Below are 25,985 nucleotides of genomic sequence, written 5' to 3'. Positions count from 1 at the left end.
GGGCTTTTTGATGCCCCCAGGCTCCTGGCAGCTGGCATGATGCTGCATGCAGGGGCAGAGCTTAACCCCCACCCCTTTTTCCTACCTCTCCCCACTTTCTCTGCTGAAGGTCAGACCGCGGGGCTCAGCTCCACAGCGACAGAGCTGTTGGCTCCTTGCTCTTCCAGGAAATCTCCTTCCAAAGCAGGCACTAAGCCAGGACTTTGCTCCCCTCCAGGTTCATGTGGGAGGAGACGTAGAGGATTTGACACCTGCCACTCTTTCTCTCCTGTTTCAGATCGAAGGGGAAGAAAAGCAGACGTATGAGCATGGAGGTTGCGCAACCAGGAGAGAGTGATATATGTACCCACAGATCTGGGGACTCCAGGGCTGGACCTGGGGAAGAAGAAACGTATAGGGGCTAGTAAAAATGAGGTGTCAGGAGTGTAGGTCAGTGGATGAAGGCCAGGGGTGTGTGCAGTCCCTGGTACCCAACCTGAGCATCGTGCTGCATTTCCCTGGCCATGTGTGTAGGGAGGAATGAGAGCAGGCACAACCTTATTTCTTTTTTTCTCACCAGATGACCAGCAGAGACATCGTTTTACTTCCTACTTGATGGAGGAGATGCACCAGACGTTTCCTTGTGCCCAGCACAGGTTTGATTTGGGCGATGAAGAATAGCACATGGGCCAGATTGGAAAAGCTCACCTGTGCGGGCAGAGTTTGTCTGGCAGAGGCAACAAAGCGGCATGAAATTCCCAGGCTGGAAACCATCAGCAGGTCAGTGGGTCACACACTGAAATGCCCTCGTTGGTAGCTGCCTTCCGTAGAAGGGTAAACTTTTCAAAACCCATTGGTCTGCACCAGGAGAATCAACCCCAGTGAAAGAAAATGCATTGGAAAATGTTCAGGCTAGTCAACCCTACTGCGGTCATTCGACAGGCTTGAAAATACTGAGATTTGAAATAGATTTCTCTAGATGTGTTTCACTTCCTGATTTTTTAAAATCTTACAGCTCACTTTTTCCGGTCTGCCCCTACAGCCACACAGGCCGGGCACACGCTTCCCCAAAAATGCTGCAGAGCAACATGGCTCAGGCGAACATCAGATCTACGCAGCTGGGGCTACAAGAAAACACCAACTCTTGCAAGCCACGCAGCAGTGGCAACACTAAAGACAGGTGACTTTTGCCGTCCATGACATAAAGGAAAGAGTTCACAGGAGACAGCAGCACATGCTAATGCTCAAAAAAACTCGATTGCAAACCACTAAATAGACCTGTTCCATCCTATAAGGGCACACAAGCTACGTGTCAACCATATTTTGTGGGAAAGAAATCATCTTGGACAGAGATGCCAAATTAATCTGTATTAAAATTATTACAAGGAATGAATTTGATCATGCGAGGTGGGTGTTGGTCTCTCCTCCTAAGTAACAAGCAATAGGATGAGAGGAAACGGCCTCAAGGTGCACCAGGGGAGGTTTATGTCGGATAGTAGGAAAAATTTCTTCACTGAAAGAGTTGTCAAGCACTGGAACACGCTGCCTGGGGTAGTGGTGGAGTCACCATCCCTAGAAGTATTTGAAAGACGTGTAGACGTGGTGCTTAGGGACACGGTTTAGTGGTGGACTCAGCAGTGCTAGGCTAACAGTTGGACTCGATGATCTTAAAGGTCTTTTCCAACCTAAACGATTCTATGATTCTGTCATTCTATGGTTGTATCTAGGCTTGGTGTATTAGCCAAGAGTGGGAGCAATAGCAGGGGCTGAGTTTGGCCAGGTTTGGGGGCTGTCGATGGGAGCAGGTACGCCGGGGAAGGAAGGGTTGTGCCTCGCTGCTGCACTGCGTGAGAACCAGCAAGCTTTGGCAGAGCTGCGGTGTCCTGAGATGGACCTGGGGCTGCACAAACCGAGGGTGGGCCAAGCCTGTGTGAGAAAGAAACCAGCACTAGCCCTGCTTATTCTGCATGGAGGGTTTAGTTAATATTTGCCTAGAAAGCCCACTCTGAATAGAGGGTCAAAGACTCTCAGGAGCAAAAGCACATGCTCTAAAGCAACCTTCACTCTACCCCCGGGCACACACATTACAGTGTACTGTTTAATAACAAGATGGTATCTCTTTTTTCTTTTTTTTCTCCTTGTAAAGGGAATATCATCATTCTGAGCACTGAATCAGGTATTTCTGCTTGTGTGGGTCAGAAATGAAGCCAGGCTCCTCCGCAGCTTTGCTTCAGTGCACACATTGAAACGGCAGTTGCGTGTGCATTTCTCTTTGGGCCTCTGCAGCGCCTGGAAAGTTTGGAGACAGTTTTTTGTATTACAGAAGAATCACCAGATGGTTTTAACTTCATTTCAGTTCAGTCAAGTTAAATGCCTCTTCAGAAGACCTGAATGATGTAGTTCGCAGTGAAGAGATTCTCCATTTCGCTCCAAAAGAGATTTTCTCCATTGCTGAAAATGGTTAAACCATTTTTGCTCAAAATCTCTGTGCTAACTTGGAGTTAGGCTAAGGCTGATGCATAAAGTTCTACCTGGGAGTGGCAAAGGTGTTGTTATAAAGCATTGAAAAAAATCCTTTTTTAATAACACTGTATAATCCTAACTATAATAGATGTCACTAGGCATCCTCCTTCCCAACACTACTTGCTTCTGTGCTACTGAACCAGAAAATAAATTAAAAATTAAAAATTAAAAAGAAAAAAACAACCAGCCAACCAGGTCCCCCACAGTTCCTGCTGCACTCATATCCCAAGCAGCCTGAGTTAAGGTAAATTGTATGTTTTAACAACTAAATATTCTTTCACAGTCAAGGTTCAGGTGATGGCCAGACACGTACCCAAGCTGCTATAGAAGCAATTAATTCCTAAGCATCGTGCCCCTTTTTGGGGGGCTCTTCCCTGTGCAGGCGCCAAGCGGGTACCACTGCCCTGCAGAGGAGATGTCTGCTGTGCGCAGAGTGCTGAGCTCTCTTCCTCCGTCCGACCATGCCCTCCAGATCCCCACGTCTCTCTGTCTGACTGCAGGAATTGAAATTCAGAGAGATGTCTCCAGTAAACAGAGGAGGGAGTGTACCTGATGGGTAGGAACTGGGTCTCCTGGATATCTTTGCTGCAGGTTCACTTTAGGAGAAGTTGCTGACAGCCTAATTTTCAGATTTATGGAGCGTTAAGAGCTCCCATTGACTCTGTAACCAGGTGATGAATCTGTCTATGCTTCATTTTTCTCAGCTATAAAATGGAAGAAATGGCATTTCTGTCACTGGTTAGCTGGGAGGTTAATGCAATGATTATTAATAAAGCTCTCTAATGACCTCTGGAGCAGCAATTCCCAAGCCAGGGTGGCAGTTCCTAGGTTGCTGCACTCCTGAAACGGACTAACGGACCCAGTGGAAATTAGGTGGCAGCAACAGGCTCAGAAATGGAAGCAGAAATAATTTTCCTAATGAGTCACCAGCAGTCAGGAACGGAGCCCGGGAGGTGACTGTCACTTCCCCCAAACATCTGGCCCACATGTTGTTCTGCATGGAAGAAGTCGCAGTCTCCCAGCACCGTGATCCATGCAGAGCATCCTTAATGATTCCTGTGGCTGTGCCACCGCTGGGCATCACAGCTGCAACTGCCTGTTGCACAGGCAAACGGAGCTGCAGTCACCAAAGTCACCAACACAGGGCTTATAATAAGTAGGATTTATGTGCCCAGAAGATGGGTTCTGCTCTTCTGGGTTCATTCATCTATAGACAGTCCTTGTCTGGTCCTTCTTTCGATGTCAGGGTTAGTCCATCATCTCTCCTTGCACAGGATCAGAACTGGTACTTCGCTGTTCGGGACACGGTCAGTGAGAGGCTTCGGAGGCTGGAAAATACAGAAAGGTAAGAGCAGATTCCTACAGCCAGTCTTCCAAAATGTACGTCTGACAGAAATAGAGTTTCTTTGCATAAAGTAATCACCAAGGGCTATAGCTGGAGACAGCTTATCCCGGAGTAACCGATGTGTTTTCAGCCCGAGTTTCGGGCCAGTCAGGAAGGGTTGTGTTTACTGGCTGGGTAGAAGGTGCTTGCCTTGCTGTGCTCCACACGCCTTCGAAGGGAGACAGGCATAATATCTCCTTTAAGAGGAGATACAAGGCTAATACCCAGATTAAGCGAGGAAATACAGGCAATCCTTTGGGGGCAGGTTTGAACCGGGACAGGACTCTAGGAAGAGTGTGTTTACACAAGGGCACAGGCATGCCCACGCCAGGAATCTCTGTCCTGAACCCAGAGTTGTGCTTCTGTACGGGATCCCACTCCCGAGGCGGTGCAAGCGTCTGGCACGCCGCTGGCTGGAGGAGACAGGGAACAACCTCCTGCAGCTGATCACTCTTGTTCCCCTGCCATTTAGTCTAATAACGACATTGTCGATACTTGGACAGGAGCAAATTAATTCCTAGAGCTCATTTCGTGCTCGCAGGGACCGGAAGACAACTGACGTGCCGCTTCTCCAGCTGTGGTGAACTTTAAAAGGAGAAGACTTTATCCATGTCCTTTATCCCGGTACAATGCACAGGTAACTCTGGGAAGTAGCATCTAATCTTCCCTTAGGCTGCGTATATTGATCTTGGAACTGGTAATGCAAGGTAACCCCAGGAAAGAAATGTCTCCAGAAGCCAGAGGCTGTTCAGTATGCATCAAGGCAGTGAAGGTCTTTGCTTTGAGGGCCTCCAAGAGCTCGTAACAATATCCTAAAGCTCAGGTATTAGGGAGTCTGACCTTCAGTGCTGAAGATGCTGTGTGCCACACGCACTGCCAGGCCTGTGGGTGGAGGTGGTGTTGTGAAGGCCAGTGACATATAGGCATAAGTGGACATATATTTGATCTTTAATAGCTTTTACCTGTGTCATTCTTCCTCCCTGGAACACAGTCAGTAATGCCATCAAAGACTCGCAAGGCTTTTCAAGGACCAGCCAGTTTTTCAGTACGCGTGAAGCATGTGGACATGCTATTGCCGATACTACTGCTTACTACTACTTTGTCCTTCCCTTGGATCTAAAAAGTTGCAGACACTCATACATAAAGCTTTTGGTCCCTCTGGAAGACAAGGAAATGATGCTTTCCTTTCTCCTCACTATAGGAAATATTATGCACACAGACACCAGCAGTCAGGTGCAAAGAAAGGCATTTAGGCATTTCTTTTTCGACACCACTGAAATCAAGGGGAATCGATGTGCTTCATGTGTCTTTGTGGGGTTAGTCCTGAGACCTGCTAACGTCAGAAGGCTATTTATGGTAGGGATTGTAACACCATCAAAAAAAAACCCACCACCAAAAAAAGCCCAAGAACTATAAAAAGGAAACTGTTTAATAGCAGCAACAAAGGGTTAAATCATGGGAGTGACTATAATGGCAGATGACATCTTGTAAAGGTGAGACTACTGACCTGGATCTCAAAGAGAATCTGCCTTTGAATTTCCTGACTTGTTTCCACACTAACATTCCTCAGAGAGACAGTTTGGGTTTTGTTGACTGTTTTGGGTGGGTTTTTTTCAACATTAGGGGTAAATACGCAGAAGCAAATACCTGACGGTGCTCACTGTTGAGAGCAGAAGTTAGGAGGAGTGCTCAACGGCTCTCCCGTGCAGCAGCATCTCCAGAGTAAATCAAGAGCTGTGTTTCGCTTTGCTCCCTTTGGGACATTTGTGATCTGGAGTGCCTGCCACGCTGCTGCATGCCAAAGAGGTCTCCTGACCGACACTGCCTACCTGAAGCCACCTTTTTTTCTCTCAGACCAGTTTTACCAGCTCTCATACTGGTTTTACAGCCCACTGAAGGCTCACTCTGCTGTCTGTACTGGGAGGAGTGCTGCAGAGCTGATCTCTTTGGGCGTTTTACCATACCTGGGTTTAGGATTACCATCCTCAGGGAATGCCCTAGTGTTTCACCAGCTACCTATTTAACCCTAGACAGGTAAAGCTGACTGCAGACAATACAGTTACTCAACGCAAAGCAGGCAATATGTTTCTATATGTTGCTGGAAGAGAAAGGAAAGGGAATGACGGGATCTCAGCAAAGCTGGTGAGGGGTCTGGAGCACAAGTCTTGCGAGGAGTGGCTGAGGGAACTGGGGATGTTCAGTCTGGAGAAGAGGAGGCTGAGGGGAGCCCTCATCGCTCTCTACAACTACCTGAAAGGGGGTTGTGGTGAGGTGGGTGTTGGTCTCTTCTCCCAAGTAACCAGCGATAGAACGAGAGGAAATGGCCTCAAGTTGCACCCGGGGATGTTTAGATTGGGTATTAGGAAAAATGTCTTTACTGAGAGAATGGTCAAGCATTGGAACAGGCTGCCCAAGGAGGTCGTGGAGCCACCATTGCTGGAAGTCTTCAAAAAACGTGTGGATGTGGTGCTTTGGGACATGGTTTAGTGGGCATGGTGGTGTTGGACTGATGGTTGGACTTGATGATCTTAGAGGTCTTTTCCAACCTTAATGATTCAGTGATTCTATACTTCTGGCCAAACTAAGTTGGCAAGTGCTGTGTTTCATGAACCCTTCAGTCTGGCTCACAAAAGTCTGGGGGCAACATTTCCCACAACACCCAAAATATCTTTGGGGCATCAGTCGTTAACACTTTATTCATTAACTTATGCAGAAAGCAATCTGCCCTTGCTTCTGCTAACCCATGGGCTACCTTAGGGAAACAGGAACACCCCTGGGCCTCGTTAGCAGGGTTCCCGCCCGCCTAGACCGCCAAGAGCTGGCTCAAGGCCGGCAGAAGCCGTGAACTCGTTACCGGACGCCTTTCTGCAGGGCTGGACCAGGTTTGATATGGAGGGTAGAGCTCAGCAGGCGTCGAGCTGCCCTTCGGGGCACACAGCCAAGGTGGCACCCGCGGGCGAGAGCACCCTGTGAGGCACAGATCACTCCCGCCGCCTCACAGGACCCCCTCTGCGGCGCGGCAGGGACAGGGTGGCCAGGGACGGTCTCTGAGGGAGAGTTTGGCAGCCCTCCGCCTCAGCACTGCCGCACTCATGGAGACCTTGTGTCAGAGGCGGAGCGTGCTTTCAGAGAGAGCCGGGTTTGCCCCGTGTGGCCTTCACCGGGGCGGGCAGGCGCCCCTCACACGGCCCCCACCTGCGGCGGCACCCCGGGGGGGCGAGGGGAGGCCGGACCGGAGATCCGCCGCCCCGCCCCGAGGGGAGCCCGGCCCCGCCCCGGGCCGCGCATGCGCGGCGGCCTGTCCGCCTGTCAATAAAGCTTGAACAAGCGCCGGGCCGGGGACGCGCAGGCGGGCGTATTTCTTCCCCTCCTTTTTTTTTTCTTTTTTTTTTTTTTTTCTTTGAACGAACTTTATTGTTCCCGCGGCGCCGCGCGCGCGCGCGCGGGGATGCGCTGAGGCCGCTCCGCCGTCGGCCCCGCTCCGCCCGCCCCGGCCCGGCCTCGGCATGTCGGGCAGCCGCCCGCCGCCGCACCCCGCCGCGCCGCCCGCCGCCACCCCGGCCTCCTCCTCCTCTTCCTCCTCCTCCTCTTCGGCGGCCATGGCGCCGGGCTCGTCTTCCTCGGGCGGCGCGGCGGCGCGGCCTGTGCTGGTGGCGGCCGCCGTGTCGGGCTCGGGCGCGGGGCTGGCCCGGCTGGCGGCGGCGGCGCGGCCCGGCGGCGGCTCCTCCGCGGGAGGCGGCGGTAGCGGCGCGGGCGGCGGAGGCGGCGGCAGGAAGAGGCCGCTGCTCACCCCGCTCTGCAACGGGCTCATCAACTCCTACGAGGACAAGAGCAACGACTTCGTCTGGTGAGTGCCATATATCGCGATAGCGGCACCCGCTACCCCGGCTGAGGGAAGCCGGGGCGCCGCCATGCCGGCGGGAAGCCCGAGGGGTGTAAAATACCGGCGGGAGGACGGAGCAGCCGGCAGCGGCACCTCAGGGGCTCTCTGAGGGGAACGAGATGTGGGTACGTCTAACGGGCCTCGAGGGGTTATGGTTTTGGGCTTCCCCCCCTGTTTTGTGGCTGTCTCTTTGCTTTTTGGCCCTGTGTAGCAGCGTTGCTTTCACCCTCTCTGTTTTTAAGGAAAACTGGGTTATTCCCAGCAGGTTCCTCCTTGGGTACGCTTCGGAGCAGCCCAACTTATCGGGAAGGATCCGCAACCCGAGGTGTTTCCTCATGATGTGTTGACATAGCAAGAAAAGGTGCCGTTGGCCTGGGCAGGGGCCCGAGGGGCTCTGGTCTCCAGGGGGTGAGATGGCCCCTCCGGAGCCCCTGCGCTCTCCCGCTCTGACATCCAGAAGAGGAGCCAGCGGAGGATTTTGTGGATGGGAATCCAAGGAGTCTCATGGTGGTCGACAGATCCAGCAAAGCTGGCCTGGGTTTTGCCTCTGGTGCTGGGATAGATTGGCTAGTTTGAAACAGCAATAATAGTTGTGTTAGCCTGACACCTAAAACCAGATGAGTGGGAAATTTCTGTGATGATGGGATAAAGTTTTTTCCTGAAGTCGTTCAGATGCTGTCCTTATAATGTTCAGCCAAAGCTCCAGCCTGTAGCTGGAAATACCCTTTCAGCAGAAGTGGTAGACCAAGGCCCACTGCAATGTGGGGTTTGAGAGCTGTTGGTAATTTGCAGTTTTGAGAGCCCATTGGTAATGGGTTTCAAACCAACTAACATAAGGAGTAGGTTTGATTTTTATAGCTGGTTGGATGTATTAAAATGTGAGAACAGAAAGTAGAGGTAAGTGTTTGCATCTGAGAGGGGCAAACAGTGAAGAGATACTGGAAGGAAGTTTGAGTGGTAGGAAAGTCATGTATGGGGAAGAAACAGTTAAAGAAAAAAGGAGGAAGATAAATGGGCCACAACTTCCAATATGACTTTGTCTGAGAGCTCTGACTAACAGGTGAGGGTTGGATGTTTGGCATCTCCATGGGACAGACATTGTCTCAAAAAGCTCTAGACTTGGTATTGCAGCTTTTGTAAACTGTCTAGCAGAGTAGATAGGAAATATCCTTGCTGCTGAAGTGAGAACCTGAAGCTGCTAAGAAGTTAGTGGCAGAAGAAACAGTAAGTACTTCTTACTAGTAATAAGTAATAATCTAAAAACACTGCTTATTACTGTAAGTAGTGGTTTGCTCAGTAGCAGAATTGGGATAAAGGGACAGCTGTAACTAGCTGATGTCCTGCTCTGGCTGAAGGCTCTAGGCCTTGTTAGGTAGATTTAAGGGCACTCGGTGTGGGAGATGGCTGTGTTGCTGTTGCTCTCACATTTTCTTGTCATTGGGGAAAATGCGATTGCAAATGCCTGTGCCCCTTTGTCCCCTCTACAGTTAGACTCTGGCAGTAGTGGTCTGCAACCATTGCTCCCCATCCCTTTCTAGTCAATTGTTATGTCACGTTTTACTGTCTGTTGTAGAAATGAGGGTGTTTGAAGGGAAATTACACTTATAACAAGTTTGTAGGCTAGTTGAAGTATTTTAAGACCATGCAAAAAGCTGAGTTTCTTGGTTCTTTTCTTTTTTTCCTGCAGGTAAGTACTGTGCAATGCTTCAAGGAGAACATGTAATGAGCTGTTTTCTCCTCATTGAGGAGTGCCGCTGGCTGACCAAGTGAGAGGGAAAAAATCAACTGAGTAGCAGTTGGGGCAAAATGTCTTTTCTTGTCCCCCTTTTCTTGGTACTTACAAGAGCCATACTGGGCATATTGAAGGGCAGGTTAGAAGATTTAGGAGCGGACTATAGTTAACTTACCTGGGTTCTTCACTGCTGTATATTTCTGTCCGCTGTAGGGCTTGTTCTTGCTTTTTAACACTAGCTTCAAATTATAGTATCCCTCTTTTTTTGAGTTAGCAATACAGTACAGAAATAAACTCAACTGGGCAACTGTGGAATTTTGAGCAATGTCCAAGACAGGTGTGTGTGTGTGCAGGTTTAAATAGTTGATTTAAACAACCTATGGATATCTCAGTGTGTTTTTTTCTGAACATAGGCTGTGTTGCTGTTAGCTACAGCTGTAAACTCAGTGGTAGATTCTGCCTATACCAGACTGAAAGTGGGGAAGAGTGAAGTTTAGGTGAGTTTCAAACATCAAGGTGCAAGTGGAAATCGTGTAAATAGTATTAATGTGTGCAACCTCCCCGCCTGTCTTCTGAAAATGCTGTTTCAGCAACGTGAGGCTTAAGCTTTACCATAAACGCTTGGAGTACCTTGCTAGTCTGGGTGCGAAACGTTTAGCAAGCAGAATAGAAGGGAGAAATTGCAATGGGTCTTGTTTGCTGCGGACCAGAAGGAAATCTGAAGCATGTTTAAATTTTATAGTGACCACTTCAGCTCAGGAGTTTGCAAATGTGTACCGTTTGTGGTATCTATCAGCTTCTGCCTGGAAATGTGTAACTTGAGTCAGGAAAGCAAACAGATCTGACTTACTGGACAACTTTATTTTAAAAGGGGCAACTTTTTGTTTCCTTCAGTGCAGGATGTAGAATTTAAAGGTAGTTGTGCTGTTCCTGTAGCCAGGCTTCTTTCCCCTTGCCTGAAGAGCATCTGAAAGGGAATCATCTAATCAGAAGATTTTCTCCTGTGCAGCAATGTAATAATGTAATTGCTTATGTTTTTCCCAGGTCTTACATTAGCTCTCCCAATTAGTGGTTGACTAAATCTCTTTAAAACCAGTTACTATATGCTTTGCTCCCTGGATGGAGGGGATCTCGCTGTTGGCTGTCTCTTCAGCGGCTGCTTCACACCAGTGTTTGTTTCTGAGCTCTGGCAGAATTAAGTACGTATGGAAGCAGGGATGCTGCATACTGACCTGGAGGGGCACACCCAACAAACTCAAGCATGGGAAGGGCTGTGTGCCATGTTTAAAGATGGACTTGCAGGTTCACAGGTTTTTTAAAAAACGTTCTTTCCTCAGGTGGTCCATGGGCTGCGTGTAGTTATTCACGTGTGCGTGATCTGGCAAACCCCTTTAGTAAGGACTACTGCAGATTGACCCTGGAGGCCACAAACGAAAAACACTGTGAGCTGCTTACATGTAAAATGATGGTTTTATAATCTATTGTTATATTGGAGCTTCATATTGAGTAGATAATAATGGCAAGTGATCTTTAACCTGGCCACCTTCCGAGTGAAGGGCAGAGCCTGTAGCCAGTCCTGCTTTCTGCTTAGACCAAAGAGGAGCAGGATAGGAGGGAGAAATTGTGGTGGGTCTTGTTTCAGATTTCCTTCTGCTCCACAAACATGTTTAAATTTTATAGTGACCACTTTAGCCAGGTGTTTGGGTAGCAGCAAGGTGATAGTAGCACTCTCCAGAGGTGTCTTGAAAACAGCTGGCAAAACTTAGAGGTATGAACTTTCTTAAAATGGTTAAAAATAAATGTTTGTGGTCTAGCCCATAGAGAAAGAATGGTAAGCCTTTGCAGGTTTGGATAAATAACTCTTTAGTAAATAAGGCATCAGTATCTGGTGAAGAACAGTAATGTTTTTGGCTTGCTGAAGTAATTTGCATCCTTTTTACCTGGCTCTGCTTAAGACAAGTAGACAATAAGAGCTGTCTCATGCAGAGAAGCCTTGATTTCACCATACCCGTGCTTCTTAATTTTGGCATATACTACAAGCTGTAGTATGTCTCAATTCCCTATCACTCCTCTTCATTACTTTCTTAACCTTCCCTCTTTGTTAGACTAACTTAAAAGAATGGGTGCATAGCAAGTTTCATGTGTGACAGCTGGCTTGGCTTCAGAAAGTATTAAAAGACATCAGTCTTGTTTCCACTTGTAAATTGGGGAGCATTTCAGGGGAAACAGTTTTCAATGGAAACTTCAGGCTCTGTTAACGATGACCCTGGCACTGAATGGCCACGTTTGCTGGCTCTGATTGCTTTTTCTCTACTATTTTGGCTCTGTCATTTTTGCAGTCAAACTGGTATGAAGAAGAATAAGTTTGGGAGCAGTGGTCTTGGGTGGCTGTTGTGTTAGGAGGTAATCTTCCTCTAGTTTGTGATGTCCTATTACAGACAGAGGAGCATTCCAGCCTTGTTGATTGCTGCACTTTTTGAAGGCAGGGCATTAAGAGTGTGCTGGAAAAAACACACCTGGCCCTGTGGGGAATAGCAGTTTTTAGCACAATAGAGTGGGATATACAGCATGGCTAGAAGGCAGCGAAGAAGTTAAGCTGTTCATTACCAGTGGGAAGAAACCAGCCTCAGACAATCATAACCATAAGTCTTTGGCTTCTTTTTTAAAGGCCAGCTAATAGCACAAAGATGCCTAATCCTCCTCTTATTAATCCACCCTTTGTTGGCGAAGTTTGGTTGTAATTTATTCTGACTAAACAATGCCTTGAAACTAAATAACTTTGAACTCGGAAGCAGTTACCTGAACTCATGAAGTTGGTGCCACTCAGACAAATGATGTGTGGAAAGGGTTTGTCAAGGCGGAAGAGGGGCAGGTGCTTCTTAATTATTTCTGGGGCTTCTTTTGAGGAACAGAATTGGTGGCTCAGTTTGTTCAGAGAGTAGCATTCTGGTTTGGTTTGTTTGCCTTTACATTGTGTTTATATAAATGATTTTGTGGAATATTTAAGACAACCTCGTTTGTATCTGAGGTTGGATAAGCCTTTTAAGGCATCCATGTTTTCCAGTTTGGTCGTTCGGAGGGGGATTGCATTGGCAAAAAACATAGCTTCCCCTCTACGGGCTTTAAAAAAAGTATTTATTTAAGAGGGATTTCCTCCTTTCTAGTTTTAAATGCCTAATGGGGTAACAAATGTTAGTATCCTCTAAAGTTGATGACAGAAAGGGGGAATGACTTCTGTGGAGCGCTAATGATGGTCCTTTCGGACCAAAGGGGAGAAATTGAGGTGTTCCCCTCCCCTGCTCAGCCAAGCATTGCCTTGGTTTCAGTCTAAGACTGAGGTTTTGATCTTGGATTCAAAAAGATTCATGCTTTTGAAAAGTTGTTAACAGTTTATTAACAGCTCATTCTGTGGGAACTGCCGTGTTGGCAGAAGGTAGAAGGAGGCTGTTTCTGAAGAAAACAAATGCTGATGAAAACCGCCCCAAACTGAGATCGGTGTGTACTTGTGGGAGTATTTGGTTCTCTAAGGGCTTGAAAACAAGGTGAAGCTTGTGACACAGCTGATACATGTGTTATGTGGAGAATTGTGAAGTTGCTGTCTGCAGCATCTCACTAGATTGTTGGCCAAGACCTGAAGATGAGTGTGTGACAGCGTATCTTACCAGCTATCAGGGGTAGCAGCTGTAGGAGTCACTGGAAGTAAGATGCATCTCTCCTACTTTCATTTGTGTTTCATTTTCCTTTCAAATCTGTCACAGCCACTTGATGAGACAGATTTCTTCCAGTACCCAACTCACTGAATTCCTGCATCTCTTGTCTTGTTCAGGTTCCTGTGGAACACTGCTTGTGCATCCTTCTCTTCAGGTCCCTGCTTGGTCCTTGGTGATCCCTCCCAGAGAACTGGCTGTGCTTTGGTCACTGACTAGCTGTGGAAAAAAACCTAAAGCCCTTGTTTCCATCTGCATTCCTCTGTCTTCCTTCTGCACAGTCCCATATTCTCCCTTTACCATCTACTCCTTTGACTTTGTAACACTGTGCTTGACTTTTGGTTCCTTCTTTTGATTGCACTGTACCTTCATCATGCTCTTCAGCAGCCTCAGCCCTGCCTGCTGCCTGGCAGTGCTCTGCGGGCACACCCCCTCTTCGGCACCTTCTCCTCCAACTTATTAATTGTTGTTCTCATGACATCGTTACTATTTCTGTTCTGCTCTGCCTCTTTGCATCATTTTTTTAAAATTATAGATAGCTGTTGGCTGAAAAAAGGAAGGATAAACTAATTTTGGTGTAATTTATAAATACCTTATGTCTGTTCATGTAAGAAACAGGGTTTTTACACTCTGAGACCTAGTACAGATGGTTAGGAGGTTCTTCTGCAGCGTTCCTTGTTGAAAGCGCTTTGGCTTTGGGTGGTTTGCAACTGTTGAAAGCTTCAGGAGCTTACTTGGTTTCTAACTGTCGCAAACTGCAGTATCACTCTGAGTTCAAAGAACTGTTGATTGCCCTTTTGATCTTTATACTCCCTGGTTGCTGTTGCACTTGTGTGTCCTCTGTCATTTTACACACAGAAAATATTACCTAAGTTTGATTAGTGGCTGCTTTGAATTAATAATACTTTCTTTCCTTTTTTAACATAAAAATGACACATTTGTGAGATTTTTTTTTTGTTTTGTTTTCAGCCCCATCTGTTTTGATATGATTGAAGAAGCCTACATGACGAAATGTGGACACAGCTTCTGGTAAGATTTTTTTTTTTGCGTTGTGCAGAATGTCCATCTCTTAGAGCGTGTTGACTGGTGTTACTGTGAAATCCTTTCCTTCTGAATTTTTGTTGCTTTTCTGTCTTCTGTCCCTGCACTGAAGACAGAGGTTGAAATAAAAATTTAAAAGATGGGCAACAGTAAAAAAAAAAAAAGTTGTCTTAGTGTTTAAAGCAAAGAATGTTGTGCCACCATATTTCCTCTGTAAAGAAATAAAATAGCCATAAACTTCTGGTAGCATCCAGTACCCAGAGTTGGAACAGTCTGACAGCTCTGTTGGAAATGGAAGATGTCTGTTATCACCTAAAGTAGTGGGTCCTGCCTCAGCAGAGGTCATGGGAGTGAGTGTTGATGTTGGGAGGTCCTCCCTGACTTTGTGCAAGACCATGTACAGTTTGAAGTAATTTGCACATTGTCTAATGTGCAACTTGCAATTTTCTTAAATTTTTTGAGTGAGGATATGCTTCAGGCTTGTGTCTGTTGTACTGAATTGGCCCAAGGTCCACTTATTTTTCAGTGTGTTATCTCTGGCTGTCAGGAGGAGCAAATGTTTTGTGAAGTACGAGAACCTTCCAGGGGCAGGTGTGGAACTGTCTGCTGCTCCTGCTCTCAACTAGGGATTGGAATAAACATTGAACCGCGATGTTTTAATGTCCTGTGTACACTTTGCTGTTATGGTGCCTGTTAACTAGAAATAAATCACCTACCTTTTACAAGAAGTAATATTTTAGTAACATAAAACACTTCCTCAAGCAGAAGATTCAGTTAACTTTCAGAAATGTTTTGACCTGCACCAGGTAAGATAACAGCTGATTTTGTTCCCTCTATGGTAACACTTTATCCCTGTGATCTGTAACTTTTAAAAGTCCAAGATAAGAGGCATTCAAATATTTTTATTTAGGAAGAACAGAGCAATGTTGTCACATGATGTCTCTACCAGCAGTTGACGTAAAGCTAGGTCTTAGTGAGATGCTTAAACTTGATGCTGAAGTACATCTTGTAGTTACTCTGTCCCTGAAATAGCTAAAAGCTCAGAGAGCACCTCTGAAGTGCCTTCTGGTGAGACCAACAGCCAAGGAGGTGGGGGAAATGTGAGAAATTAGTGAAGGTGTTCCCTCTATGCTCAATTACTCAAAATGTGTGAATAGCTTTTAATGTTGCTTGCTGAGTATTTGGCTAACCTAGAAGAGTTGCTTCTGAATAATGCAGTCTGTTAGCTCTGCCTGTGGAAGGGGGCATGAATTTGAGATTGAAGTGTTGCTGAAGTATCAGTGTTCCCACAATCCTTGGGGAAATAGGACTAAAGTACTTAAATACTTCTGTAATTTTTGCCAAGAAACTTTGCTGTCTTTTTCACGCTCTGAATTAATATTGGAACATTTTGACTCCACTGTAGGATCTTGGCAATGCAGCTGTTAGCTAGCAACACAAATAGAATACACATTATCTAAGGTTGGTATTATTTACCTTGTGCTTATGTTTTGTTCCTTCATGTTTGCTCACTTGTTTTGTTTCTTGGTTTTTATGTTTTTAAACAGCTATAAGTGTATTCACCAGAGCTTGGAGGATAATAACAGATGTCCCAAATGCAACTATGTTGTGGACAACATAGATCATCTTTATCCCAACTTCCTAGGTGAGCTCTGGACTTGCTTGCATGAGAAACATCTTATTTGTTATGGAAGCAAGGCACTTGTATATTTGTCCTATAAATAATATATTGAAAATAAAATCCAAACTTCAGCCTTTTGGTCAACTGTGGTTTTTATAAAAAAAAAAGGTGGTTAGTGGTGTAATTCATTGATACTCCACTGCTTCCAGCAGTTCTGTATGCTGAGTTCCAGTAGTCAGACTAACTTGCTGCTGCTTGCATACCAAGAGAAGCAAAATGAAGACCTTTTTTTGGTGACTAGAGATTTGAATCTCTTTATTTACTTTTGTGTTCTTGCACTGTTGTCTAATAATCAAGAACATGCCCTGTTTACAAAGCATAGACACTGAAGGAGGCAAGGTTGTACTATTTTGGGTACTGTCGTGAGGTCCATGTGATGTATGTATGTGTAAATTAGATTGGAGAAAATATTCATACACATACATATACACAATCCTAATTGATTGCTGCTTAAACAGAGGAGGGAAATGTTCCTAATTGAAAATAGAGTTTAAAACTTTTATGGGGAGAAAAGATCAAAGGAAACACATTGCAGTGTGAAATATCAAAATTAAATCAAATCTTGATTTCGTGTGCTGGGATATCCATTTAATAGTGAATAGATTAAAAGTCATAGTAGCCAAGGAATACTTCAGAAACAGGCATCCCGCTTTATACCCACGCATGTTGTGCTGAAGGTGGTGCTGAGGCAGGTCTCGGAGGATGTATTAGGCCATAGAGCGTTGCTTCCATGCACCTACATTCAGGGCTTTGAGATCTGTATTGGGGGGCAAAAACAGACCTGGGGAGGGGGAAGAGCTTGTATTCGTGTGTGCGAAGTGTTGAGGTTATCCTTCTGTCTCTGCACCACTCACTAGATTAGCGTGAAATAACACAATAGCAAAAATACGTCTTTAAAAATGTGCACAATGATTAAAGGAAAAAATTGTTCTGTTCGCTTGTTTTCAGCCTGTAGTAAATCAGTTAATGTTTTATCTCCTTACTGTTCTGTGACATACTTCTGCCTTGGAATTGAAAAACTTTGTCAAAGAACCATAGGTACTCAGAAAAAGGAACTGAAGCAATTTAGGGAATGTATAGGTGTTGCATTTCTTGATTACTTTCAAAAAAAAACAACCCACCTTTATATACCTTACAAAAACAGTCAAGGAATAAATTGGTGAGAAAAAAATTGACATCTACTGTTTTAATTACTGATAAACTTACTGTGGAATTAATAACTAAATATTGAGGTAGAGCTGGTCATACTTTTTTTTGTGAACTTTAAATCCATCTCTTCTCTGACATCCTGATTATTTGTTTTTTAGTCAATGAACTTATTCTTAAACAAAAGCAGAGATCTGAGGAGAAAAGACTCAAACTGGACCATTCAGTGAGTAGCACCGTATGTTCCAACTTTCTTACTTTATATTTATTTAATGGTTTTGTATTGCAATTGCATCATTATGTGGCGTAATTCAGAAGAAATACTGTTGAGCTGATGCTTTAACTTGCTTTATGAGGGAATAATACTAATATCAGTGGCATTAGATCCCTTCAACCTTGTTAACGCTCGTTCTTCCTGCCAGCAATATACGTGTAGAGGCAAGCTGTTTTAGCATAGCTAAGTGTCATATGATGTATTGAGTATAACCTGGGAAACTACCCATGAAAGCACACTTGTTTAAAGGTAATAATTTTCATTCGGTGTTGGAAATTACAGCTACAATGAGAGTAATGGATGATTAGAAGTGCCACAGGCCTGTCTGATCACATGCGAGAAGCTGCGTTCTACGGGGATATTGGAGGAAAGCTAATACCAACCACAAGAGGGAGAAGGATGCATTCAGAGTACTGGTGTTCTGTCTCTGATCCCAGATAAAACTGCCTCGATATCTTCTAGACTTCCTTCATGTCACAGAATCAGAGCATGATCTCTGTTCTTAGTTCATAAAAACCCTTGTACAGCAGCAGTGGATGCTCTTTCTTGTACCTTAAGATCAAAAAGAATATATGACATTAACCAGGAAACTGGCATATTTGTCTTGCTATGTCTGGCTTCCTTCCTTGGCTTCTATAATTCATAAATAAGGTTGCAAAGTAATATTAAAAATCATGGAGCCCCTGGCTCTTGTCAGTTAAAAATCCTCTGTTGAAGTGTTACTAATTTAGGGGCTGCATTGCAGAAACCAGTGCTTTGAGCAGCTGTATACTTTAGGACAGAGCACACTTTAAGGATTCATTGGTTTACTCACAGTAAGTTTTTTATATTCAATATCAAATATGCATATACCATATTCAATATAAAATATGCATAAACCGTATCTGGTTTAAAATGCACACAACTGATCTTAGGGCATATACAGTAACTTCTTGGAAATTGGTTTACTCTTTCTCATAGTGCACTCTTAAAAACTATGCCCAGAGATGCACTTGTGTTAGATAACTACCAGTAAGTGGAAATCTACCATGAATTCATGCGCAAAACAGTGTTGTGGCTATCTTTTGGCAGCAAATAAAAAATACTGATGTCTCTAAAAAGAGAAACCTTGCTGTTGTATCAGGTCCTTAATGTGCTTCTTGCCCTCTTGTGTTACTTCTGGTATTAAGAGAAGTCATTCAAAACACATTGCAGCAAATGTGCTATTTCTTAGTCATGGACCTGTCTCTTTAAGAAGTCATGTTAAGGTGTCTTTGAAGCTTTGAGTAGTTTAGCAGTTGTACATTTAACTAGTATTGGAGTATTAACTAACGTTAGTATGTTAAAGTTTATTTCAAGTCTTGTTGACTTGCTTAAAAATTGTATTTTTTTCTAATTGTCCCAGATTGAAATTGAGGTTTTTGCCTGTGTGGTTTCCACAGGTCTGTTGAGAGTTGTGTAAAAAGTTGGGTGCTCTGTATGGATGTTACATCTTTTTTTTTTTTCTTAATCTAGCCAATAGATTAATAGGCTACAACCCCTTAGAAAATGTCTCGTTTAGACTGGATGGTATTTCTAGTTCTAGCAAATTTAAATATCTTGATCTAGTGTCATAGATTTTATAAGGCAGGATTTTTTTACTCCAACTTTGTTTCTGAGACAGCCTAAAGACCTTTCAGCTGCTCCTTTAATGTAAGACTATGTTAGTATTAACCTATTACTCAGGTTTTCCTGTGCTAAAAGATAAGTTGGTTTTGTGTTTGGGGTGTGTGTGTTTTTTTTTTTTTTTTTTTTTACTGGCAATGAGAAGAGCACAAACAGCCTTCAGGGAAGAATGGGTTGCATGGTAGTATGCTGGGTCTCTGAGGAGTCCTTCTCAGCTCTGACAGGTTGAATGAGAAGATCACCCTGATGAGATCCATCTTCTTTTCTGCTCTTACATTTCTCATGAAAATACTCTTAAGAGGAGTAGTGTGAGAGGTGAGAATAGAAACAGTAAGCTGATACTACCTTCTTCCCTTTGAATTTGGCATAAGGGCTTTACCTATTACTTGGTTAAAAAAATTAAAAGGTATTGCCACTTAACAGTATTTCAGATAGATGTAATCCAACTAAGCTTGGATAAACATGTTTTTTTCTTTCTCCTCTTAGAAATAAGTTTTCACAAACTAGGGCGCAAATAAGATAAAATTGTGGCTGTGAAATAATCTCTTCCTAGCAGCTATGTTCTCATAAAGTGCAAATGTCTTCCAAATAAGATAAGCAGTTACACAGTAGGACAGAAGAGCTATATCCTGTACGTGTGGGAGGACTGGGAATTCGTATTCCTGAAAATTGTATTGAAATTTTTACAAAGGGATGAAATATTGCATTGTTGCTTTTAATAGCTGTTGCTGGATATAGCTCTGGATGGCTTGAATTCACTGTCTCTCCAACATCTCTTGTTTTCTTTCTAGAATGGCCATAGGTGGCAGATAATTCAAGATTTGCTGGGAACTGATCAAGACAATCTTGACTTGGCCAATGTCAACCTGATGCTGGAGCTGCTGGTGCAAAAGAAGAAACAGTTGGAAGCAGTAAGAAGTTTCTCTTGTCTTATTTAAATGAACACAGTTTTTTTTCTTCTCATGCTTTTATTTTCTTGAAGTAAGATTCTATTGCCAAATTGCTCAGAATTTTATCTTGCATTTTGGTGTTGAAAAGCTGGCCACCTCGCTGACCTTTGTAGCAAACTAACATGTCAACTGTGATGCCCATAACATGCCTATAGTTTTGCTACTGGCAGGGTTGTATAAATGATCAGGGAGAAGGATAAGAAAAAGTGGGTAGTGGAGCAGAGAAATGCATATGAAGATGTTTGCTAACTGTTGGACAAGTAAATATCAGATTTTTCTTGGTAATAAGCATAAAGTCCAAAATATAGGTTAAGAAATAAACTCAATAAACATGAAAAAATCACACCTTTTAGTGTCTACTGCAACTGATAGAACCTGAATGACTGCCATCCCTGAAGACTTCTTTTAGCATTTAATGCTTGAAAGAAAAGTTCAGATGTCTTGTTTGAGGTTGGTTTGAAGATTTATATAATATGAAGTAAGCTGTTCCTAGGATTTAACTGAAATGTGGTTGGTTTGGGATAGTTCTCATGTATTTGTCCATTCCATGCTGTTGGTCTCAAGTGACCATTTTCCAGTTAGGAGAGCTAGACCTTCTAAATTAAACAGGGTTACAAAATTTGGCCTAGTGAACTTTGGGTGGGAGGGTGGATTTCGATGGTGCTTTAAAACAGGTGAGGAAAAGCTGTATTAGGGAATGGCTTATCTTACTCTTGCAGAATCAATATTTACACAACTTGTGGTTCTTACGGGAGGAAGGTAACCCAAAAATATGTTTACTGACTACTAGCAAAATTTATGTTATTTATTGTGTGGGGACTTGTACATAACTTTTTTTTTATCGTGGTTCAGTGAAGATGTGCTGAGAGTATGGTTTCTAACTTCAGAATAAAATCTCTTTATTTTCTCAAGCCTTTTTGTGGTGTTTGTGATGCATCTGTGACAAAGGCAGCACAGGATTGAGTGTATGGGTGCTTCTGAGCAGGAATATCTTTTAAGGATACTAAGCCTTAAAAAAAACAAGCCCAAAACACACCTGACACTTAAAGAACAATTTTAAAACATTTTTTTTCTTGAGTTTTGCTTGCTTCACTTCCCTTATAGTCACAGGGTTGAGGAGGAAGAAAATAATCTCAGAAAAGCAGTAGTCTTGCATCCTAATGTCTTTACTTTTCCTGTCCCATCTACCTTTAATGGGTTCTGCGTGTTCCTATGTCTTGATCCTTTTTGAGTGTATGTTCGCAGTCTTTCATAATAAATATTGTTAGGCTGTGAAAATAAGCCTCAGAATGCTGGGATAGGATTAGGTCTATATTAATGCTGGAATATAGGTTTTATTTTGCTTTCTTCTTCTGCTTCTCTTGCCCTGTCAAATTTTTGGCCAATTTGGGTAAAAATATTATGCTGATGGTTGAGGTAAATGGCCTGTTATGGAAAGATTAGAAGGGTATGTTTTTGCTTCATCAGTGATTTTGTCTTCCATTCTGGAGAAATCTTCAGCAGTGATCTCTTCATATAATCACCAATCTTAATTTTGGAGAGACGTGTTTTTTATAGAAATATTGCATGCTTTAGTATGTTAATCACAAAGCGTGTGCTAATGATCTTCCAGGGTAGAAGATGAGTCTGTGAAGAACCTGTATTCCAAAAACAATTTTAGATGCAGTAGCCAAAAAAACTGAAAAGCATTTCAACTTATTAGTAAGTCTTCAGTAATGCACAAACAAGAGCTGTTAGAACAATTTCTGCCTTCATGTAAAAACTTGTCTTGAGCCAAACAAAACCCTAAAACCTGTGAGGCAAAGTAAAACTACCATTCTTAAAACTGCCTTAATAAGCTATTTTCTCTTCCTCAAGTCTAAATGAGAGCTATTTCTGTGCTAAGTGTGGACTTCTCTGTATAAAATGAGTATTTGTTTCTTTTAATGTATATGGAAGAGTTACATTTCCTCATTTACTGTGTTACAGGAGTCCCATGCTGCCCAATTGCAGATCCTTATGGAATTTCTCAAAGTTGCCAGGAGAAACAAACGAGAGGTAACTTGCTTTGTTTCAGTGGGTGAGGTGTAGTCTGCTGCTTGCTATCAGTTCATTTCTCTTTAAGTGATGTGTTAGCCTGGCATTATCTCTGCAAAGAAAAAGGCAAAGCGTGTTTGGGGAAATCTCGGGCAGAGGGCATGTGGGTTTCAAGGAAAACTAATCTCTTTACATGAGACAGCTTCAATTTTTAATCGCTTGTCTTTTTTTGTCTCATGCTGGTGAAGCATGTGGGAAGAAGGGAACTTGAGGGTAGAGGTTCCCCACTGTAAATTTACATCAAATTCTTGAAACAAAATTTTTTTTTTTTTTCGCTACCATGAGAAAACTGAAAGACTGGGAAGGAGTGAAATTTGTTGTCACTCTCAAATATTTTTCTTTTAGTGTATCAAATACCATGAATAATGCTGTGTCATAAAAGAATGAATATTCTGTGCTTTTTCCTTTGTCTCAAAATGAATGCCTCTGTGAATGAGAGCAGGTTCCATAATCACATGGTCATTCATGGTTTGGGACTTACCATTTATAGTGTTATGCAATGCATAAACTGTAATACCAGAAATACCCAGAAACCTAGAAAAATGATTGTGAAAACAGCAGAAGGACAAGCTTTCTTGGTGATCATGGTTTCTGATGAAAGATGTGAAGAACATAAGACCCAACAGTATGACTGTAAGGTCAAACTTCAACCATGTAAAGGAGGTGTGTGTAAGAAACTTTGTCCAGAATGGATTGAGGATCTGGTTGTGGAGTCATCCTGAAGCAAGTCAGTCTGTCCACCAACAGATACTCATGGCCGCCTGACCAGAACCAACAGGCATAATGGAAAAGAACTAACCAAAGCGGAAAACTGAGTCGAAGATAAAGTTGTGTTTGTACAGTGAGACCTACTAGGCTAGGCATAGTATCCCATGAGAAGTGGTGAAAATACTGATGGTTAGGATACCTAAATGTCAAAGGAAAATGTACACTAGGAATATTATGGCTGTCATTGGAGGTATCAGTGAAGACAAAATGGCATGCTTCCACTTCTGATTCTGTTTTGTATGTTGCATGCTATCTGTTTGATCCTTCAGGGTTGGAAAAAAAATGGAGAAATGTATTACAGTTATTTGTTGCTTAAACGCAAAGACACAAGCATTGCTCAAAACCATTGAGGTATCTTTTAGCTTTTACTTTTTGAATGCTAGTAGAAGTTAATTTATGGCTGCTTAGTCTACAAATACCTCTCAAATCTTCAGAATATTTGCTTTCATTTTCTTACATTCATAATGTTTAGTATTATGAAAAGAATTTCAGAAGCTTGACCCATCTTCACTGCAGAATTAGTGCAGGCTCTGACCATTGTCCATCTGCGCTCATTAAACACCTTCCGTCAGGATTCGGTGTATCTTGAGGGGCCATTAAGACACTGGGGAAGGTTCCTGGTAACGCTGCCATTGTCTAGGAGGTGAATCGAGAAGTAGGTGCTTCGGGAGTTTCATACCCAGCTTAGATGGGGTGCTTTTCCTTGAGTAATCCTGTGGTGATTCCGGTGCAAGGGTGTTTGGGGCAGTACCATAAAGCCACTGATGACTTTGCTTTCTCCTCTCCGTGTTGAAACTGAGAATAACTCTCACAGAAGGAGGGACTGTTGATACCTACTCCAGTTTACATGTGTTGAGTGGGAAGGATGAAAGGAAGGGATATTGCATAGCTTCTGTTTTTAACATACTGTAGCGCAGTGTTCCACCGCTGACTGATTTTCAGCACCTGGGAAACCTTTCCCATCTTACCTGTATCTGCCCTTGGCTTTAGTAATAATATACAAGGGTAATATCTCTTTTTTTTTTTAAGGCTAAAGAAATTTATTTGGCTGCACATCCTCCAAATACGGCCTTGGGAATATCCTGAATCCTGTTGGGACACATAGCTTATTTCAGATCCTCCCTGTCCCTGCTTATGTGTTCCCTCTGTTGCCAAGACTTCCTTTGATGTTATTTCTTACTCCTCTTTATATTGCAACATGAAATGCAGACTGTCACATCTCAAAAGACTTTTGTGTGGGCCTGTCAGTTCTGTCCTTGCCACAGTGGTTAGTGTCTGGCCTTTCCAGTTAATTTGAGGGAAATGAGGACCTGTCAGACTTGCTGCTAATGATCTTTCTTTTCACGTGATAAGGATAAGAAAGATGAGAACCAGTGGGTAGAAGCACAGAAGCTACAGACCAGTCAGTAGAGTAGTCTGTAGATATCAAAAATAGATATAAAAAATCAGAAAGATACCAAAATCTGGCTTCAGCAGTCAAGATAGAGTAAATTAAGCCAGTCGATGCTTCCTTTCTAGTAAGTCCCAAAATCCTCTTTGTAGCTGGAATTTGTGACAAATACTCCTTTCTGGAGGGAGTTTTCTGTGTGGATAACAGAGGAGCTACTGTTTAGGAAAGGGCATGTGTTATGCTGGAGGTGAAGATGTATCCAGGCTACAGAAGGCCTGAGATGCTGGTTTGGAAGCCAAGAAGAGGAGTTTAGGGGGCCACCTTAATGCAATAAAGCAGAGGAAGGTTATCAGAGCTTCAACATTTACTGTAGTTTCTTTTGATGGTGTAATAGGTGACTGTTTAAGGATGGAACTCAAGGAACATGTGTGGACCCTGGAACACTTCTGCGATGTGTTGCACATAGTTACGAGAGAGCAGGCTTTGTTATGTGGTTCTAGTGGTTACCTGGTTCTAGTAAAGGTGACTGCAGAGCAACTGCAATTTCACTTAGTAAGCCATAGGTGTGATAAAGTTCTTAATAAATTAAAAAAAAAGCTTCTATTGTGTGTGGGTGAGAGTGCCTGATTCAAATTTTTGGCTTAAATGTTTAAAGGAATGTAAAATTGCCTGATAACTTTGTTTCCAAATATGAACATTATTTATTACATGCTGCAGGCTCTTATGTAGAGACTAGGTACTTTGTTAGTTAATACAGATATTGTCTTAGAGTTAATGTACCTGTATAATATTTCATAACATGTTTGGAGTGTATAATTAACCCCCTGTAACCCTCCTTGCTTACTTCACTCGTAAGTTTTGTGGGTTTTTTCTCCTGCCTTCGTGAAGTGGTGACTTCTGAGCTTATTGGAGGGGGGGGTTATATGCAGAAGAAAACTATAGATTTGTACTTAAGAATTCAGAATATTACTGTAGTCGAGTATTTTGACAAATGCCTCTTTCTTGCACTTTCATCATTTATCTAGAAGATAAATGTGCAGTTCAGCACCTGCAGAAGTTTCTGTTAGAAATCCTGTTTTGACGTGTTCATGACTTTCCAAAACATTGATCTTTCACGGTGAAATTTACTGCATGTTTTTTGCACAAAGGCATTTGCAAGTCCTTTTTCTTTTAAGTTTATGTGTTTTCTTTTTTTTTTTTGACCTATGGCAATGTGGCAAAAAACAAATCCTTGGCAATAGCAATAGGAAAAAAAAATCTCTTACTTTGAAAAAGATTGAAAACAAATGGCTAAAGCTTGAAAATACCCCTTCAACAAAATAGGAGATAGTTTTGGAAGGGAGAAGTGTATTGATCATCCACAATAGCTGGTTGTCTCTAAGGCAAGCTTAGCATGGCTGTGTGCCTTTCCATATGAGTGCACACTTAATTGAATGCACACTCTCCCGTATTTTTTTTCTCTGATCCAGCAATCTCTTCGGTTGAAACCAAACATCCAAGGAGTCTGGAAGGTCAAGTTCAATAATGAAATACTTGACTTTTTTTTAATTACTGTTTTCAAGGGAAACAAAATGCACCAACTTGTGACTTCTTTAAATTCATATTTTCATGCCGGAGTTTTAATGCAGTTAGCTTAGCTGTGTTGCATAAATACGTCTGCAAATTTAACTTTGTTTACTTTTAAATGATCACATGTTCTTTCATCTTGAGCACTTTGAGAGAGCTGATACCAGTTAATGCAAAAGAATTCTCCCCAGTTTTATATTCATCACTTTAAAAAGAGGCCTTACTAATTGTCTTGTCAGGA

At 43.1% G+C, this 25,985-nt stretch overlaps 1 protein-coding gene across 1 annotated transcript in view; it reads left to right on the top strand.

Moving 5' to 3' along the window:
* Nucleotides 1-6,973: 6,973 nt before the first annotated feature.
* Nucleotides 6,974-25,985, top strand: part of COP1 (COP1 E3 ubiquitin ligase) — a gene marked incomplete at its 3' end in the record, with an annotated part of 127,288 nt that continues 108,276 nt past the window's right edge. Inside the window, exons 1-6 of the mRNA XM_082002726.1 lie at nucleotides 6,974-7,733; nucleotides 14,178-14,237; nucleotides 15,797-15,894; nucleotides 17,238-17,314; nucleotides 19,786-19,905; nucleotides 21,913-21,981. Coding sequence (XP_081858852.1) covers nucleotides 7,393-7,733; nucleotides 14,178-14,237; nucleotides 15,797-15,894; nucleotides 17,238-17,314; nucleotides 19,786-19,905; nucleotides 21,913-21,981 — 765 coding nt within the window. The 5' untranslated portion in view covers nucleotides 6,974-7,392. The remainder of the gene's footprint in view (nucleotides 7,734-14,177; nucleotides 14,238-15,796; nucleotides 15,895-17,237; nucleotides 17,315-19,785; nucleotides 19,906-21,912; nucleotides 21,982-25,985) is intronic.

Source organism: Phaethon aethereus (assembly GCF_964289735.1).
Source record: "Phaethon aethereus genome assembly, chromosome: 8".
NCBI classification, from domain to species: Eukaryota; Metazoa; Chordata; class Aves; order Phaethontiformes; family Phaethontidae; genus Phaethon; species Phaethon aethereus.
Note: the sequence above shows the minus strand (reverse complement) of the source record. Positions and strands in the feature narration are given on the sequence as shown.